The following is a 17,005-nucleotide window of genomic DNA, read 5'->3' on the forward strand; positions in this document are numbered from 1 at the left end:
TTTCCTTTTCTGAATGACTCACAGTAGTAACCGAATTATAAAAATACATGGCTTTTGCGTCTGAGTTCTTTAGCTTAGTGCAATGTTTCAGATTCATCCATATGGTACCATCAACTAGTGTGCCATTTCTTTTTATGGTTCAAGAGTATTCTATTGATGGACATACTATATGCCATCCATCCACAAGGTGATTGACATTTGTGTTGTTTTAGCTTTTGGGCTATTATAAGTATTGTTTCTATGAACACTGATGTACAAGTTTCTAGGTAGATATACTGTCATTTTCTTAAGTACACATCTAGAAATGAAGTGGCTGGGCCATATGGTAATTCTGTGTTTAACTGTTTGAGCTGTCTCCTTTTACATTCCCACCAGTTTTCTCTGTATTACCCCTAATACTTATTGGTGCCTCCTTTTTCTCTGCTTCTAGATATCCTCAGTGTAAAATACAATATCAAAATTTTAAATCACAATTGCCCATGACTGATGATACTGAGCATTCATGGGCTTACTTAGCATAATCTGGTTACTTGTTGTTGTTGTTGTTGTTGTTAATTATTTTATTAAGCATTCTTGCTTGATGAGTCTCTATTGTGTGTCTAGTTCTATGATATGGGGTTACTTGGGTGGCAGGACAGCCTCTAAGTAGGCAATTAAAGCATAGTAAGATAATAGAGCGTAGTAAATACAGCATGGACAATGTTGAATGAGACCTCAGAGAAGAAGGAAGAGATGAGTGCGGGCTGAAAAAAGTTTGTGAAAGATTCAAGGAAGATGGAAGGCACGGAAGAGCATGTTGCTGGGTGTGTCTAGGGAGAGGGCCACCAGTCATCATTTCTCATCAAGTGAAGAGCACACTACGCAAGCCAGCTTCAGGCCACAACTAGCCCATGATTCTGTTGTTCTCAAGGTGCGCTTATCAAGCTGAGTTGGACTGCACCGGTGGTAAAGGTTACAGCCTCATTGCCACTACCACCACCACAACAAAGTGACTAGTAATGAGACAGGGGCTCACCTGACGTCCCACACTATAGAACTGAGTTTGTCATCCAGGTCATATGACTTCTAATACTTTCCACAATTGCAAACTTAACCTAACTCTTCTTAACTTGCCGTCCTAGGCCACTTATTCTCTGGGTTGAATTGCTTTATTTTCCCTCCCCATCTTTTTCTTGCCTGCAACTGAATCACCTTTTAGGAATCCCTGCAGAAACATCTTACTCCATCTTTTCTGTTATACTCTTCTATTCTTCCATCCAAGTACCAACCAGGCCTGACCTAGCTTATCTTTCTGGATCAGACAAGATCGGTGCAGTCTGAGTGGTCTGGCTGTAACTGAGATTCATGTTCCTCTCTCCTTAAGTGGTCACACTTTCTGTGCACCAAAGTATTCACACTTAACATACAGAATTGATTGTCTTCACGTCATGGCACTGTGAGTAGGAACTATTTACTTCAATTTACAGATGAAGAAATTGGCCCAGATAAGAAAAGCAACATAATCCATACTTGTTATAGGCAGAAAGATCTCTCTTGCTTATAAAATCCTATATTCAAGCTGGGCTAGAGATCTTGAATTATCTTCTCGTGAGCCTTTACCTTGTGTCCCCATCTGAGCATTCATGCATTTGTCTCAAGGACCCAGACTCAGTTTTTCAGAGTATAATTCTCAGAAGATATTAGCTGATGCATGGGAAGAAAAATTCTGGGCCTGAATTAAACAATGGGGGTTCTCTCATTGGATCATGCTATAATTTTTGTGACTTTATATAATACTGAACTCTCCAAGGTATAGAGCCCATCTTTTTTGCCCTTCCTTTGCCCTTGGGTCTGCTTCCTTGCCTCATGGATGCATAGCCTTTCCCGAAGTAACTTAATTTCCCTCACTACACTTTGAAAGGGTTGGATGAAGTGATCTAAGGACCATTTCTCATACAGCACCCAGATTTGCAAGCCTGAATGGTTACCTCCTTTGCACCAACTCAACACCAGTGTCAGTCTCACCTGCTGTTTCAGCTCCAGAAGACAAAGCATAGCTGTTTGTTTCTATTTGGCGGCACCTTACACTTTATCCTTAAATTTGTCACACTGAAGACTGGATCAGGAAGAAGTCCTTTAATACCTTGCCATCTGATCACAGGCCCTCTCTGTCACTTCTGTCTTGTTCATTCCCTTCGTGTGTATGTCTGTCCGACTGTCTTGGTCTTTCTGCTACTCTGCCTCCCTCCCATCTCTTCTCTACCCCTCTCTCTGTCTTTTTCCTTCCCTTTCTTCCTCCCCACTCCCCTTTGTGTCTGTGTGCACAAATACCCCATGCCAAGATAATTTCATTTGAAGCACTCTCTTGAGGTGTTACATTTCAGCAGGCTTTTTCACTTAGAAAGAGTCAGTGTTGGTTTGTAGGAAGGAAGGTATTGTTCTTTAGAAATACCCAGGTCCTCTCTGCTGTCCATGCCTAACTCGCAGGATGGGTTTTATAGATACAAAGAGAACAAGAACAGGTCATTCCTGTAAGAACAGAACCATGGATGAGTCCTGCCCCAGCAGGAAGGGTCTTTTCTCCAGCAGGGTGTTGGTAACTAAGACCATGTCTTTTTCTTGGGCTTTTCCTTTGTACTTCATACTCTGCCTGTCATTTCTTTCTCTTTTTAAAAAAATTTAACATTTATCCACCTTCCACTTATGGAAATAAAATGATTCAGGCACACCAGTAACAGGAAGCATAATATCCCGCTCACAGAGTGCTCAGTGTTCCAGGCGCAGTTTGAGGAGTACTCTGGACCCTTGTTCTTTCTCCCATGCTGTGTCACCGAGGCCTGAGCTCAGCTAGCCTGGGACTTTTTTTACCTCTTCCCCCTGTCATGGAGGAACTAGAGCTTTCTCACTCAGAACTCTTTGATATCTGAGTCCCATCTTTGACCATCTGGGCCTGCATTTGAGTATATTCTGGAATAGTTACTGGTTTAGAAGCATCCTTCTCAGTTTTACTAACAAGTTGTGAGGAGAGAAGCCTGGCCTGGGAGAGACATGAGGGCTCCTTTAATATTTGCACATATGTACATATTCTCATATTCTCTCTCTCTCTCTCTCTCTCTCTCTCTCTCTCTCTCTCTCTCTCTCTCTCTCCCTCCCTCCCTCCCTCCCTCCCTCCCTCCCCCTCCCTCTCTCTCTCTCTCTCTCTCTCTCTCTCTCTCCTGGTGATTGCATAGCACCCTCTCCTGACCACATGCCACATGGGCAGCATACTAGAAAATGCCTTTAAGGTACCAAGTGGGAACCCTTAGGTAGCATAAGCAGCAGGAATTCCCAGAATCTCAATTCCATTACAGAAAACAAACTATTTTACTACTAAGGGCCATTCTTGGAGTGGGATCCAATTTCTACATCAAGAGCCTTCCTGTTTGACTTCTGGCTTCTACAATGAGAAAAAAGTCCATTTTGAATCATGCACAGAAATAAAACTCTGAGATTCTGTGACATTAGGTTGAACAATGAGAAAATGAAGATAAACAACATGTTTGTATTTGTGTGGCAATCTTCAGTACATGTTATAAGCACACAGAAGCACAAGGCAAGACACCAGAGGCATTTCCCACTGCTGGCTCTTTCTCAGACTCACACTGTGGACAAGCCTCTGCCATGCCCTGGATTTGAGCTCTCTCATTTGGGAAGCGAGAGTTGGACCAGCGTATCACTGGCGTCCATTTGCACTATAGTGGAGTTAACATGCCTTCCTTTCCACAGACTGTCTGTGGGGCTGGGAAGTTCTATGTCCTGACAGCTTAAGCTTTACTTCAAGAAGAGCTGACATTCTTCTCCTGCCTTTTTATTACCAAGCCACAGAAACCAAGCTTTCTTGAGGAGATACTTGGTTTATGGCTTGAGTATTGAGAGATTCGCATGTCAGTTTAGATTAGACCTGGTATCTTAGTTAGTTTTTTTTTTTTTTTTTTTATTGCTGTGACAAAATACCATGACCAAGGCAACTTAGAGACTGAGAGCTCACATCCTTTCTGCAGGCAGAGAGACGCTAACTTGGAATGTCATGAGTTTTTGAAACCACAATCCCACCCACAGCTGTACACCTCCTCCAGCAAGCCACACCTCCTAATCCTTCCCAAACAGTTCTACCAACTGGAGACCAAGTATCCACATATAAGCCTATGGCAGCCATTCTCACTAAAACACCCACACCAGATCACAGCCCAGGGGTTGTGTCAGTGCCAAGGTTCTAGAATTCCATGAAAAGCAACCTTCTAGATGGATATACAGAAACTTCTGTGTCATTGACCTGGTGCTGTTTTACTGCTATGTTCATCACCATACATTGCTGATGGTGTATGCTAAGCTTAGGAGCTCTCTGTGCAGGGTAGAACAGACTTTGGATTTATTTGCTTTTCCTTTTTAGCTGGTTTGGCCTCATTTATTTTCTAGAATTTAAAGTTTTGAACTTCCGCATAATCAACCTTGTTCTCTTGATATGCATTTTAGAAGACAAATCTGACCTTGAGAACAGTGTGATGCAGAAGAAAATAAAAATCCCCAAACTTTCTCTCAGTCACGTAGAAGATGATGGGGAGGTTAAAGAGTATGGGGAAGAAGATTTACAGCTTAGACACATCAAGGTAACAAAATCTTTGCTTTTCTTGGACGTTCATGGGAGTGATTTCATATTTCTCAGAGCTAAGGAATTCCAGTTTGGCCTCCTTCCCCTTATAAACGTCTCCTGGTGTCATAGGCCATAGGCTTCGTTTGGTTTATGTTGGGGGTGGAGCGAGCTGAACATTTCCCCTAGAGCTTACTTTTCAGAGAGTCCTCGTTTAGACTGCAGCAGCAGTCACAGTCCTGTGGCAGTGTGTACGGTGTCCTGGCTGCTGGGGCCTTAGAGCAATGTGCTTTTTCCTGACACACAGCTCTGGAGAGGTCATGGCTGAATCACATGGACATTGAGCCCCTGCCGGTCTTGGGCAGCACTTTGAAGTTAGTCACTCTCGTGTTATCCCAAATTGCTGAGAGTGGACTCACTAGCAAAGATATCAGTAAAATTCACAGTGTGCATTTGTGGGATCCTGGGTTGAATGAAAACTTTTTTTGTGAGGTCACATTTCCTTGCTATGTGCTCCAGCTGGTCTCCCCCTGTTTGAAAACAAACAAACACAACCCCTGCTGGAAATCTTGTTCAGCAGTCTAGCACTCTATGCCCTTACCCTGTGTCTGGGAGTGTTCCAGAGAGAGGATGAGGGAGGAGAAGAAAGGTAACTTCTGCTTTGTGATCTCATCTGGGACACAAGGTCAGGAACATCCCCAGGATGTAGTCCAAAGGATGCAGTCAGTCCACTGTATGGCATCCATCCTCTGGCCCAGTGCTGGCCCCCGGAGTCATGAAGCATAGCCTCATGTGGTCCCTGTACCCAGGGTTCTTACAGTATAGTGATACGAACAGTTGTTTAAGATGATCATTGCAATTTTAGCAGATCCATTCGTCAATTTTTTTATCTCAGCAGATAAAATTACCAGGACATTGCGATGTCACTCAATCTTTTGTCATGAGTTTACCTCAATTTTATTACCTTTAATTTCCTGAAACTGGACAGTTGAGGCAGGCTTGGCCTAACATGGTTAAGGTGTGCAGAATCCCGTGTACTCCAGTTGTCTGTACCCCCTATGGCACCTCGGGGGGAGGGGGTGGCTCATAAGTCTTCAAACCTAGGTGAAGACTCAGCTCCTTATGCAGCTCTGCTGCCCTCAGTAGGAGCTCTGTGCACTTGAGTGAAATTGCCGCACGCCTCCAAGCCCCGGCCCCTGGATAGTTGTGGGTGATTGTCTCCTGAATGAACCTTCCCTGCTCTGCTGTCCTGTTGAGGGAGAGGCTGGCAGATATGAGAGCAGAAACTCTGCTTGTAGTTGGGCTGAGATTCTGCTTCTCTGCGGCATGTAACTCCCCAGGCCACCCTAGAGGTGGCTCTTCCCTCTCTAGGCCTCCCTTTGCTTACCTGCAACATGAAGAAAACCCGAAAGCATCCCAATGCTAGCATTCTTTGAAGTTTTCAGTTGAATAAACATTTGTCAGGCTCCTGCCAACTGCCAGTCCTGAGTGAGTAGGCAGTCGAGAACCAGAGAAAACAAGACATATGTACTGCCCGAGATTACAGTGGGTTTGGGTTTTGACAGCCATCCAAACTGAAACAGTCTTAAGAAGGTTACAAGATAGAATTCCATGCATATGTATTTTTCGAGGGGGATTCCTCAGGAGTGGCTTGGGCAGGCCAGATTGTCTCTGGATTTTCTGAAAATCCACACTGGGCATCCCATAAACAAGTGACTTCCCAGACACCGTGGGGCCTAGGAAGGGCTGAAAAATTTAGAAGAGTGGTCCTGATGTGTGCATCCAAGAGGCCGAGCGCTGGATGGAAAAGTGTTAGCGTGACAGCCAATGAATGTCCTTTCTCTGCCACCACCTGTTTGTGTGACTTTTGGCAAGAGCACCCTGGTCCTCTGTTTGCCCATTTGCAAAGTGAAGGGCTTTGACTATGTCTATAACAGGTTTCTCCAAGCACTGACGTTCTGTGGTTCTGTGATTCTAGGATTGTCTGGGGAAATATTGAGCCGCAGTCCAAGAAAGTCCCAGCTGCCCTTGCCTGAACTGATTCTCGTTGTCCTACACAGAGACCGGAGGGGCGGAAGCCTAGCGAAGCGGCTCACAAGAGCATCGAGGCAGTGGTGGCCCGGCTAGAGAAACAGAACGGCCTGAGCCTGGGCCACGGCACTTGTCCGGAAGAGGTCTTTGTGGAGGCCTCACCGCCGGGCACAGAGGACATGGACAGTCTGGAGGATGCCGTCGTGCCCCGGGCTCTGTATGAGGAGCTGCTGCGAAACTACCAGCAGCAGCAAGAGGAGATGCGCCACCTCCAGCAGGAGCTGGAGCGGACTCGGAGGCAGCTCGTACAGCAGGCCAAGAAGTTGAAGGAGTACGGAGCGCTGGTGTCTGAAATGAAGGAACTCCGGGACCTCAACAGGAGACTCCAGGATGTGTTACTCCTGCGGCTTGGCAGCGGTGAGTGCCCAGGCAGGCCACTTGCCACTCCTCACAGTGGGGAGGGCACCTCCCTGCAGCTCCCCTTCCGGCAGGATAAAGGGGAGCTGCAGGCCAAGTGCCCTTGAGGTTAGGGAAGGACAGAGACTTGGCTCAGCAGTTACCACAAGAAGGAGTCACTCTCCTCTCTGTGAATGTGGTAGGAGGCCAGGGATGCAGCACTGGCCTCACTGCGGTAAGGACGTTGGGGAGCGTGGCTCACTCAAAGAACAAGAGTGGACAGAATGCTTGCTACTGCCCATTCAGCAAGAGGTAGCGTGGGGATTTAGAGTAGCCCTCCAAAGAGACCTCAGGACAGTGAAGAAAACTGGATGTGACCTGAAACACATACTGTTACTGTGAGCCAGAAAGTGACAAAGGAGGGATCCTGCTAACATGACTGGAGAGCAGGGGTACTTGGAAGAGACTTGAGGAAGTGCCTGACTCTTGAAAGGTGGTTTCCTGAGGAGGTCAAGGCAGCACTCATGAGTATAGGAAACACCTAGGGCGCATTAAGAAGGCTGCTACAGATGTGGAGGGCAGATGTTAAGGATGCTGAAAACTACCATCTTGGGTAGTCCAGGCTTGTTTGGCTAAGAATAAGAAGCATTAAAATGCTTTTGAAGACTGGGGGGAGGGGGGGTGTGGCTCAGCCGTGGAGCTTGTGCAGTGTGTGCAGAGCCCAGAGTTCAGCAGAACAAACAGGAAAGCTTTTGTGCGTCGGAGGTATGCCAGGATTAGAATTAAGATATACAAATGTCCTTTGGTTTGCTCCTAGGAAGTTTGCTCATACTCTGGCCTTTAGGCTTTCTCATCTGAAATGGTCGAGGCTGTGACGAATGGATTATAAGAGACTGGAAAGGACAGGAAATCCTTACAGACTGTAAGACTCTAGCCGTGTGGAAGGTGAAGCCAGTGAGCACTGATCAGGTCATTCGGGCACGTGGTCACATGACCTCTACATCAGGGCACTTTGCTCAAAAGGGGGAGTAAAATAGGTTAGAAACATGGGTTCTGTCCCCAGAATTTAAACCAAATATGTCACTGAAAAAGGAAGGTCTCCATTTTTAGATACTCTTTGATATGCAGAGTGTATTCTGCAATTTGCATGCTTTCCCAGTGCCCCCTTTCCGTGTGTGCTGGCGCCTTTTGCTTCTCAAGTGTGTCTTCACGGTGCCGTCTCAGTCGGTCAGCCAGGGCCCCCTTTCTGGCCTTGACACAGAGGAGCAAGCAGGGTAGGGATTACCAGAGACAAACCTCCAGCTCACGCCATCGCTAATAGCCCGAACTGTCCCACTCCCCTGCTCTGCTTTCACTTTGGCTTGCTCCCAAATCTTAGTTGGAGAGGTTCACTGTGCCACTGAAAGTTAGGTGTGATCCACAAGGCGTTTGCTACAATACAGTCTCAGTGAGAAGCCATATGCACGTGAGCATTTAAGAAGGCAGTGTTGGTGCTGCCATGTAGGTGGACACTGGGGACAGAACTGAGTTTTCAGTGCTTCCAAATCTTCAGATGAAGGGCTTCTGCTTTGATTGTGCCTTTTGTGAACTTCTTAAGAACAGTAGAGAAGCACACTAGCTAGCAGCAGAATCTCTCCGCACCTTTGTCTCAGCTCCTGGGGGAAATTACCTGTTTTGCACAGTCCTGAACTGAGTTGAAACTCCAGAAACCACCCTGACCTTGGTCAGTAAGAAACTGCGTCATGGGTAGACAGGTGCCTCTTTTCATCTTAAAACACTTGGCAGTCAAATCTAACCCTGACTATAGTTGGTATCTTGACCTTGCCAGGCTTTCTCATCCTGCAGGACTTAAACGTCATCATGATGGCCAGGGCCATCTCTTTCCAGTGTGTCACCGTTGCTACCACAGTGTGATGGGCTACATGCACAAATATGGGCAGAGCTTCCACCATTGCCACATACATAGCTCTGTACTCTCAGGGCAGCAGACTTCCTGGAAATCACACACACCTTCCTCCATCGAGGAACATTTATGCTCCATTCATTAACATGTGATAATTGATGCTAAAATAAATTCACACAGTCATTAATAATCAAAGGGTCTCTGCCTCTATAAGGTTGTGTATTTTATACAGGCCTGGATTCAGATTCCAACTTCCCTACCTTCTAACTCTGTCTTTGAAATTTTTGTTTATTTGTTTGTCTTTTTCTCCCTTTCTTCTTTCCTCCTTTCCTGGTTCCCCCCACCAATACTTACTGGTCTCCTCCAGTATTAAGCATTGTGCCTAGTGGTGAGTAACAGTCTCATACATTTGGAACACACACATATGCAAACATATACATGTGCACACACAGACACATATGCACATACACAGACATACGTACAACACAAATGAACACATCCACATGAGTACACACATACATGTATGCATGTATACTTTGACTTCTGCCCTTGAGGAGCTCAGAGGCACAGAGGGCTATGGGACAACAGAAACAAGACACCAATTTTTGGAAGATTTATAAAGGAAAGGCGCCTGCAGGAAAACATTAGTAGGCTTGAAAGTGAGTTTTTGTGCAGGCAAAAGTAATCGGGTAGGAAGAATGAGGTGCAGCCTAGTCAACCAGCGGCTCTCTGAGCCTCAATATTCCACTCTTTAAAATGGGACTGATGCCAGCTCCCTTACAGCTCTGGGAGATGCCGTATAGTGCATGGCACACTCTTGAGGCTCATGTACTGTTAGTCACTCCTTTTCTACACCATTTAGAAAAGAAACTAAGACAGGGTCTCTTTTGGAGTTTAAAGCTGGCTCTTCTAATCAGTATTTGGCTCTGGGACTTTGGGCAGGTTAACCAACTTCTCTGTTTCTCATTATGTTTGACAGTAGACGATAAAATGAACTATAGATGCCTATTTATTTCTTCATTCAATTACTCAATAATACCACTGAATACTTTCCAAGCCTACCAACTTGGGCAGATACAAAGAAAACAAAAACACTGGGATGTGAGGCAGAGGGTAAGGTTGGAGGTAAATATGTAAACGTGTAATTAAAATGAAGAGTAACGAGCTTCGAAGCCGGGGAGCCACATTTTGAGCACTCTTCCCCCTCCCCCAGCTCTGGGAGAACAGTTATTCTGTAAACACCAGGACAGAGAAGAATAACCAGAAAGGGAGAGATGCTTGCCAGGCCCCAGTTCCATGTGCCCTCCAAGGCCTGGGTTAGTGTGGGGCCTGGCTTCTTCCATGCTCTTGAAGGCCCCACCTGTCCTCCTCCCCTGAGGTCCCAGCTCAAGGGTCCTTGTCCACATTGGGTGCTGAAGTATTTATACCTTGACAGGTAGTTCAGAGCCAGGTTGGCCAATAGGTCAGCAGGTCTCAGTTTTAAGAAGATTTGTCCCTGCATGGGGGAACACTGCTGACTCTTCGAGGTAGGATGTGAGTACATGAGGGAGACTGGAAAGCAGTAGCCTGGGCTCTTGAGACTCATGGTTCCTGACAACTCTAGGCATGGGGATCAGATCCCTTGGCAGCCAGGAGTTTGACTGGGGTAGCTCATGGAGGTGGGGCACAGGCTGAAGAGCACCGGAGGCAGCAGGATGGCAGGAGTGGCCTCAGAGGCTTGGCTGGGTGCTTCTTCACTTCTGCATTGCATATCTGCTCACTCATTCTTCCGTTCATTATCTGGAAATGGGAGGTGTGTCTGATGGGAAGGATTCTCTGCAGTGTGGCATCCTGGGGCTCCGTAAGAACTGACAGGAGGTAGCAGCTTGTCCTCCTCTTGCTAGTGAAGAAGCAAGACCACACTGGTCCAGTGTGCTTCTCTCGGGACCTTTACACACCTGACCGTCTTTAAGAGTCTAGCTTCTTTGTCACTAACATGAGCGTGACTCCACCATCCTTCATAAAGGACTATCCGTTTGTTGTCTGTGATCTTAGCCTGGCCAACAGTCCTTTCTGACAAGGCATAACTATGCCAAGGTTAATGAGGAGGCACTGCTAGAGTCTGGCTCTATGTCCAACACGGTCAGTGTTCAGTAAATGGCAGTCTCCCTTTTCGTCCCTCTCCTCCCCACCCCCTCCCCCGAAGAATCAATGCTGAGAGTTCTAAAAGTATAAAGGCGTTTCTGCCTACAGCACACACACTGCTCTGTAGGATTCCCCATTCATTTATTCTCTTTTCTTCAGCAAATGTTCGTTGAGATTGTTCTTTCTGCCAGGACAAGGATAGATGATAGAAACCCAGAGATGATTGAGACCTTCATAAAGAACATCTGGAAGCCAGTGGGTTAGTGTTTTCAAACTGAGAGATGGCAGTCACGATGAAGGCAAAGGAGACAGGGTGAAGTCGAGCCTTTGGGGTGCGGTGGGCAAGGAGCACCTGTGTTGGGAGTGGAGCAGAGGGCTATTTCACCGTTTCTCCTCAGCTAGTCCCTGTGCTTAGACTTTTTAATTACATTTCAATTTGTTTGTGTGTGTGTGTGTGTGTGTGTGTGTGTGTGTGTCTTTACCAGCTGAGCCATCTTACCAGGCCAAGTCCCTGTTCTTAATAGACAGGGAAAACAACAACAACAAAGTTTAGCATCTTTCGTTTTGGTGTGAGGCACATAACATACATTTGGGTACTTCTGTAAAGCACTCCAAGGAATGTGACGAAGAATAGACATGTCCTCACCTTGAGAATTCTCACAATTGTGTCTGGGGCCACAGCCATGGATACAACCTGACACTAGGTAGAATCAGGGTGGCACTGTAATTGCAGGAGGGAGGCGGATAATGATTTCAGATTTTGTGTATATATTTTGTCAAGGAATGTAGGCACAGGTGATGGATTCTGACCAGAGGAGGGAGAGATAATAAGAATAATAACAGTAATTTACATGTGCTTGGCACTTTACAGGCTTCAAAGCACCTTGACATTTTTATGTCACTGGACTATTCCAATAGCCTTATTGTAAGGCCAGGTGAGGATTATTATCTCCATTTGAAAGAAGAGCATGTGAAAAGAAGAGATAATGTCCCTGTTGGCTAGATCATAAGCAGGCTGAAATGTTTGAAGAAGAGAGCCGAGGCGGCTGGCCTGCGTATCTGTCTTGGCTCTTTAGAGCCAGATTGCTAACACTGCACCGCTGTAACCCTCTCAGTTTATGCCTTGTGTTCCGTCCAAGGTCTGTTAAAATACCAGCTTTGATCTTTAAAATCCTTTGTGGTGTGAGCTGGCTTCTATACGCTGAGGTCTCTGATGGTGCCTTGGAAAAGACAGCTAATGTCAGCCGGATGCTTCCTGCTGACTTCCCCTGTACTGGAGGCAGCCTGGCCATGGGCAAGAGATGTTACTTGGGCTTGAATCTCACTTGTCATAATTCCTCACCTGTGTGACTTGAGGCACATTTCTTCTCTGGGATATGGGAATCTTTGAGCCTGCCACATTCAGGCAGAGAACCCACTTAGTGATTTAAAGTCTGCTTGGGCCCTGGGGTCAGAAATTCCAGGGCTTTGAGTCCTGCTTCTCTCATAATCGCCAATTGCTTTGAACAAGTTACTTCCTCATCTACAAAACAATCAGTGATCACCCCAACCATTATGGTTAAAATGATAAATAGATGGGCTACAGTAAGGATGTCTACCAGACACATACGAGATTGTTCTATAATTTCTACAGTGACATATAGGGTCATTCAAGGATGACCCAAGACAGCGTGTTTACAGTGCTTAGTACCTCTCAGCTGTTCTTTGCACAACAGAACACAGATATTATAGGGAACGTCTTAATCTTTGGTTACCCCTAGTGCCTCCTGCAGACCTCCTACTTCCTAGTCTAAACTTTAGATCACATTGTCCGGTCATTCGCGGTCTGTAGTTTTATAATTCTGTCCTCTCAGTTTTCCTGAGTAGAACTCTATCTTATCTTTGGTTCTCTGTTGACTAGCCCTCATCAGTTTATTCCATCATCTGTTGCAGAGATCACAGACATCATCAGATATAATTATGCCTCCTCATTGCTTAGAATTTTCCTCCTTGGGCCCTTTGCTTTATCTTTAAATCCTCAGTCCTCTGGATCACTAAAAATAATTGGATTTTGAAAGAAGGCTGAAGAAGCTGGTAGTAGTAATATTGTAAAAGGAAAGCCCTGGGGGCTCACAGTTGTTCCCAAGGTTGGGGTGGTACCAGACTGTGTACCTGGTGCTGCCCAATTGGATGTCAGAAAGAGATCTAGTAGTGTGACTGGGCTTATTTATCTGAATGATAGTGGCCATCTTTTATTTTGAAGGCCTGTTTTAATTTTTTTTTCCTTTGTTGACTTATCAAAATCACAGTTGACACCAGATTATTTAAAAATAAATGTGATTTCAAGGTGGATAAATAATTCGGGATGCTCCTTATCTTTTTCCCCAGAACCCATTTTCCCATGGATCAAGGGGATGGGGCTGACAAATGGTTCTTCCTGTTCCTTTGATAGCTGTGAGGCAGCTAGACCATCTAGACATCTCTGGGCTTTGCCTTCAGTGTCACCCTGTGACAGGTTTGTTTGCTGCTGGCTGTGACGGTCAGGACACACAAATGGCAAAGGTGCCCCTCCTGATGTGCCTTGGGGCAGACACTAGAAACTTTATACGTAAAACCACCTCAGCCATAGATGGACTCCGAGAGATTAGGTAGCTTGCCTGGAAGAACCAGCTTTTGTAATGAGGCCTCTCTTACTTTTCCGCGTGTCAGGCTGTCTGATTAGTAGCTCAGCCCTGTGCCCCTCTGCCAGTGTCCCCTCCTCTGCCTGCCTGTGGGTTTTGGAGCTTTTAAGACTCACACACTTGTAAAGGTTTCCTTCCTGCTTCATCTTTTCATAGTGTCTGCTTTACCAGGTTTTATCGCCTCAAGATTCTAACCAGAAATTCCCATAGTTTCCATGGAAATTATTATTTTTAGGAAAAAGATAATTCATCCTTTCATTCTCATCTTAATAGAGTGGAAAACTGAAACCCAGAGGAAAGAGCATGGCTGTGCCATGTGGAATCTAAATATATCACTGTCGTGAAGCCATGGCAGGCTGCAATTCAGCTAGCATGGATGGAAGGAATAATTCTGACCGCCAGGATTCACTGGGGCCCAAAGGCTGCCCACGCTCTGTGGCTGTCATAAAGACCTCTCTGAGTTTAGAGAACATTCTCACAGAGACCCAGAGCTCACCAAGTCCACTCTGCCTACAGGATGTGAAGCCTTCTGCAGCTCTCTTACAAGAGATCACTTGGCTGCCTATAGCATCGGTACTCAACCTGCTGTATGTCACAACCTCCTTAATATATCCTGCATATCACACATTTACAGTAAGATTCATATCAGTAGCAGAAATTACACTTACGAAAGAGCAACAAAACGATTGCGTGGTTGGGGGCCATCACAACATGAGGAACGGTGTTAAAGGGCTGTAGCACTGAGAAGGGTGAGAGCCACTGGCCTTTAGCATGCCTCTAGACACAGGAGGCTGTGCCCTCCTGTCACACCCCTCCTGTCATTGATAGCTGGGACCATAGGGAAAAGGCTTCATGCAGGAAGCATTTGTTGGATATGTCTTTCTTCCAGGCACTTTGTTGGGCATGAGAAACTAAATGGGTAAGACTCTTTGTCTTAAACACTTTCTTAAAAACAGCAAATAATTAGAATGCAGTGTTTGCTTTGCCCTTGGGCGTTTGGTATTAGGGGAGGATAGAGGAGAGACCTTTTTACACTACTAATGTGTGGATGCGGTAGGTAATTTCGAAGGCCTCCGATTAAGGAATTTATTTTTAATTCTCTGGCTGAAGAGGAAATGAACAGTACCCCATGCAAGAGGAAAGTCTGAACAAAGTTTTAAGAGTTGTAAAAGAGGCTGCCCTGGCCAGAGAACTGAAAGAAAAGCCTGTGACATCTCTGGAAAGGAAAATTAGTTGAGGAAGTACAGTTACATAATAACTTTGGCCTCCCTAGACCTTCTGTCCTCATCTCACTGTTGCACTTGGCATCTCCTTATGAGCCTGTGGGCACCACAAGCCCCCCTACTCTCCACGCCACTGGTGCCCACCTCAAACTCTCACCCCCTCCAACTCATCCAGTTCCAGAGCCAAAGGCCATTTCATAGACACTAAGTGCTTGTCCGACGTCTTCAGTGCTGCTCTGGCAGGACAAACTCACGCTACCTCAGCTGTCTCTTGCCATGTTGATGCAACGTGGACCGCACAGTTGGACATGAGTAGGTAAAAGAGCAACAGATGGAAAAGTATACTTACCTGACCACTGAGAGAATTTCCCAGTGGTTGAAATGAGTTCTGGCGACCCTCTCTCTCCCATACACTCTCTCGTGACTGCAGAGTTCCTCAGAGATGGTCTAAGAGAGTAGTGGAAGGGCAGAGGAGGTAAAGGTCCTGCAGTGTGGGAATTAGAGGAAATGAGAAGCGTGTGAAACTTCTGGAAAGTGGAGGTAGATGAGGAGGTACAAGGTTGAAGGAACAAGGTTCCAGAGAGCCCGAGGACCCTGAGCAGTCAGTGCGTGTGAGGCTTCCACATGTCACTGCGCCTCACTGAACCTCCCAGCAGGTAACGAGGTCAGCCCTCAGGACTTGCATCAGATTTAACCTCTTTCATTGAGCACTTACTTAAATACTTACAGGTGCCAGGCAACGAGGATGCAAGAGTGGACAAGGCTGTGGCTGCCCTGCCTCTGTCTCAGCACTTAGGGCTTACTCAGAGATGTTATGCAGTTAGTAACAGTGGCAGTGAAGGGAAAGATTTTGAAGGAGACTTTTTGTTGTAAGATACATTACACAGATGACAGTCAGTAGGTATCAGTCCTCTGTCCTTTTCCAACATGTCACTGAAAAGGGTCCTCAAACTAAGGAAAAGTACTTTCCCTTTTGTTGAAGGGCTTCATGCCTTTTCTCACATTCACTTCTGCTCTGCCGTTCTCTGGTTCAGATTCTCTGCGAGCCTAGCCAACCTGGGAGGCCTCCATGTAGGCTACTGGGATCTCACCCAGCCCAGGCCTCATGCCAGAATTACTTCTGCCTCAGCCCAGCAATGCCTGTGGCAGCTCTTGTTCACAGACTACATTCAGGAAATGAAGAGGGAAGGAGCCAAGGACCAAAGAGCTGCCACTTGTGCTGACGACATTCCTAGACCACACTCAGCCCAGCTCTGCCTTCTAGGATCACTTCCGCACTTACCCTACAGTCTATATGTGTAGATTGTCAGACTGCCCATATTGTGGTCAGGCAGGGAGTTTTGTCTCCATTGCCTTCACTGTATGAAGATAACCTCATCAAGGGCCTTACGCAACCGCCACTTGCCCATCCTCCAAGTGTATGTCCATTGTTCTGAGGCAACCCTAGTCTTCTCCAGATGTGCCATGGCTGCTTTTGCTTTTGGTCTAGAGCCCTCTTGCCAGATACACAGTAGTTGTGACCGTCAGTCCCCTATTTCTCCAGCTACTTGAGAATGAATCTCTCAAAGCCACGTAGCTGATCACTGGCATTGGTTAGATACATAATAGATTCACACCGAAGGAATGAGGCCAGATTGCCTCTGCCCTTGTAGAAGCTAAGAAGGTGCATAGTGAAAGTGGTCCAGGCCATCCTCGAGGGCATGGAAAGGTCCACAGAGGCTGACCAGCTGCTTTGCCCTAGGCCACAGAGGTAACGCCCACCTGCTCTACCTGGATCCTCTTCCTCTTCCCAAGGCTCTCGCTCATTTCCTTCATTGTTTTACATCCCTGTCCATGTTCCGATTCCTCTTAAGAAAGGTCACTGTTCTCTAAATCTAAAATGCCTGTGTGCCACGGTGTGTGTGTTCTGTCTGCTTTCAGGAGTATGCACTTTAGTAAACTAGATGTGTACTTCAAACTCACTACCACCATCTAGAAATAAACATGGTTTAGTTCTTTTAAGGATATATCTAACATTGTGAACTCTTTGATTTCAAAATAAGTCAGAAGTGATAATGTCCAA

At 46.1% G+C, this 17,005-nt stretch overlaps 2 protein-coding genes across 2 annotated transcripts in view; both read left to right on the plus strand.

Moving 5' to 3' along the window:
* Agbl4 (AGBL carboxypeptidase 4) overlaps positions 1 to 17,005 on the plus strand; it is a 1,177,749-nt gene that overhangs the window by 955,312 nt on the left and 205,432 nt on the right. The gene's annotated exons all lie outside the window — the stretch shown is intronic.
* The window catches only part of Bend5 (BEN domain containing 5), a 46,229-nt gene that overhangs the window by 10,676 nt on the left and 18,548 nt on the right, over positions 1 to 17,005 (plus strand). The window contains exons 2-3 of the mRNA XM_051171889.1: positions 4,492 to 4,625; positions 6,667 to 7,054. Coding sequence (XP_051027846.1) covers positions 4,492 to 4,625; positions 6,667 to 7,054 — 522 coding nt within the window. The remainder of the gene's footprint in view (positions 1 to 4,491; positions 4,626 to 6,666; positions 7,055 to 17,005) is intronic.

This window comes from Acomys russatus, chromosome 29 (genome assembly GCF_903995435.1).
Source record: "Acomys russatus chromosome 29, mAcoRus1.1, whole genome shotgun sequence".
Classification (NCBI taxonomy): domain Eukaryota; kingdom Metazoa; phylum Chordata; class Mammalia; order Rodentia; family Muridae; genus Acomys; species Acomys russatus.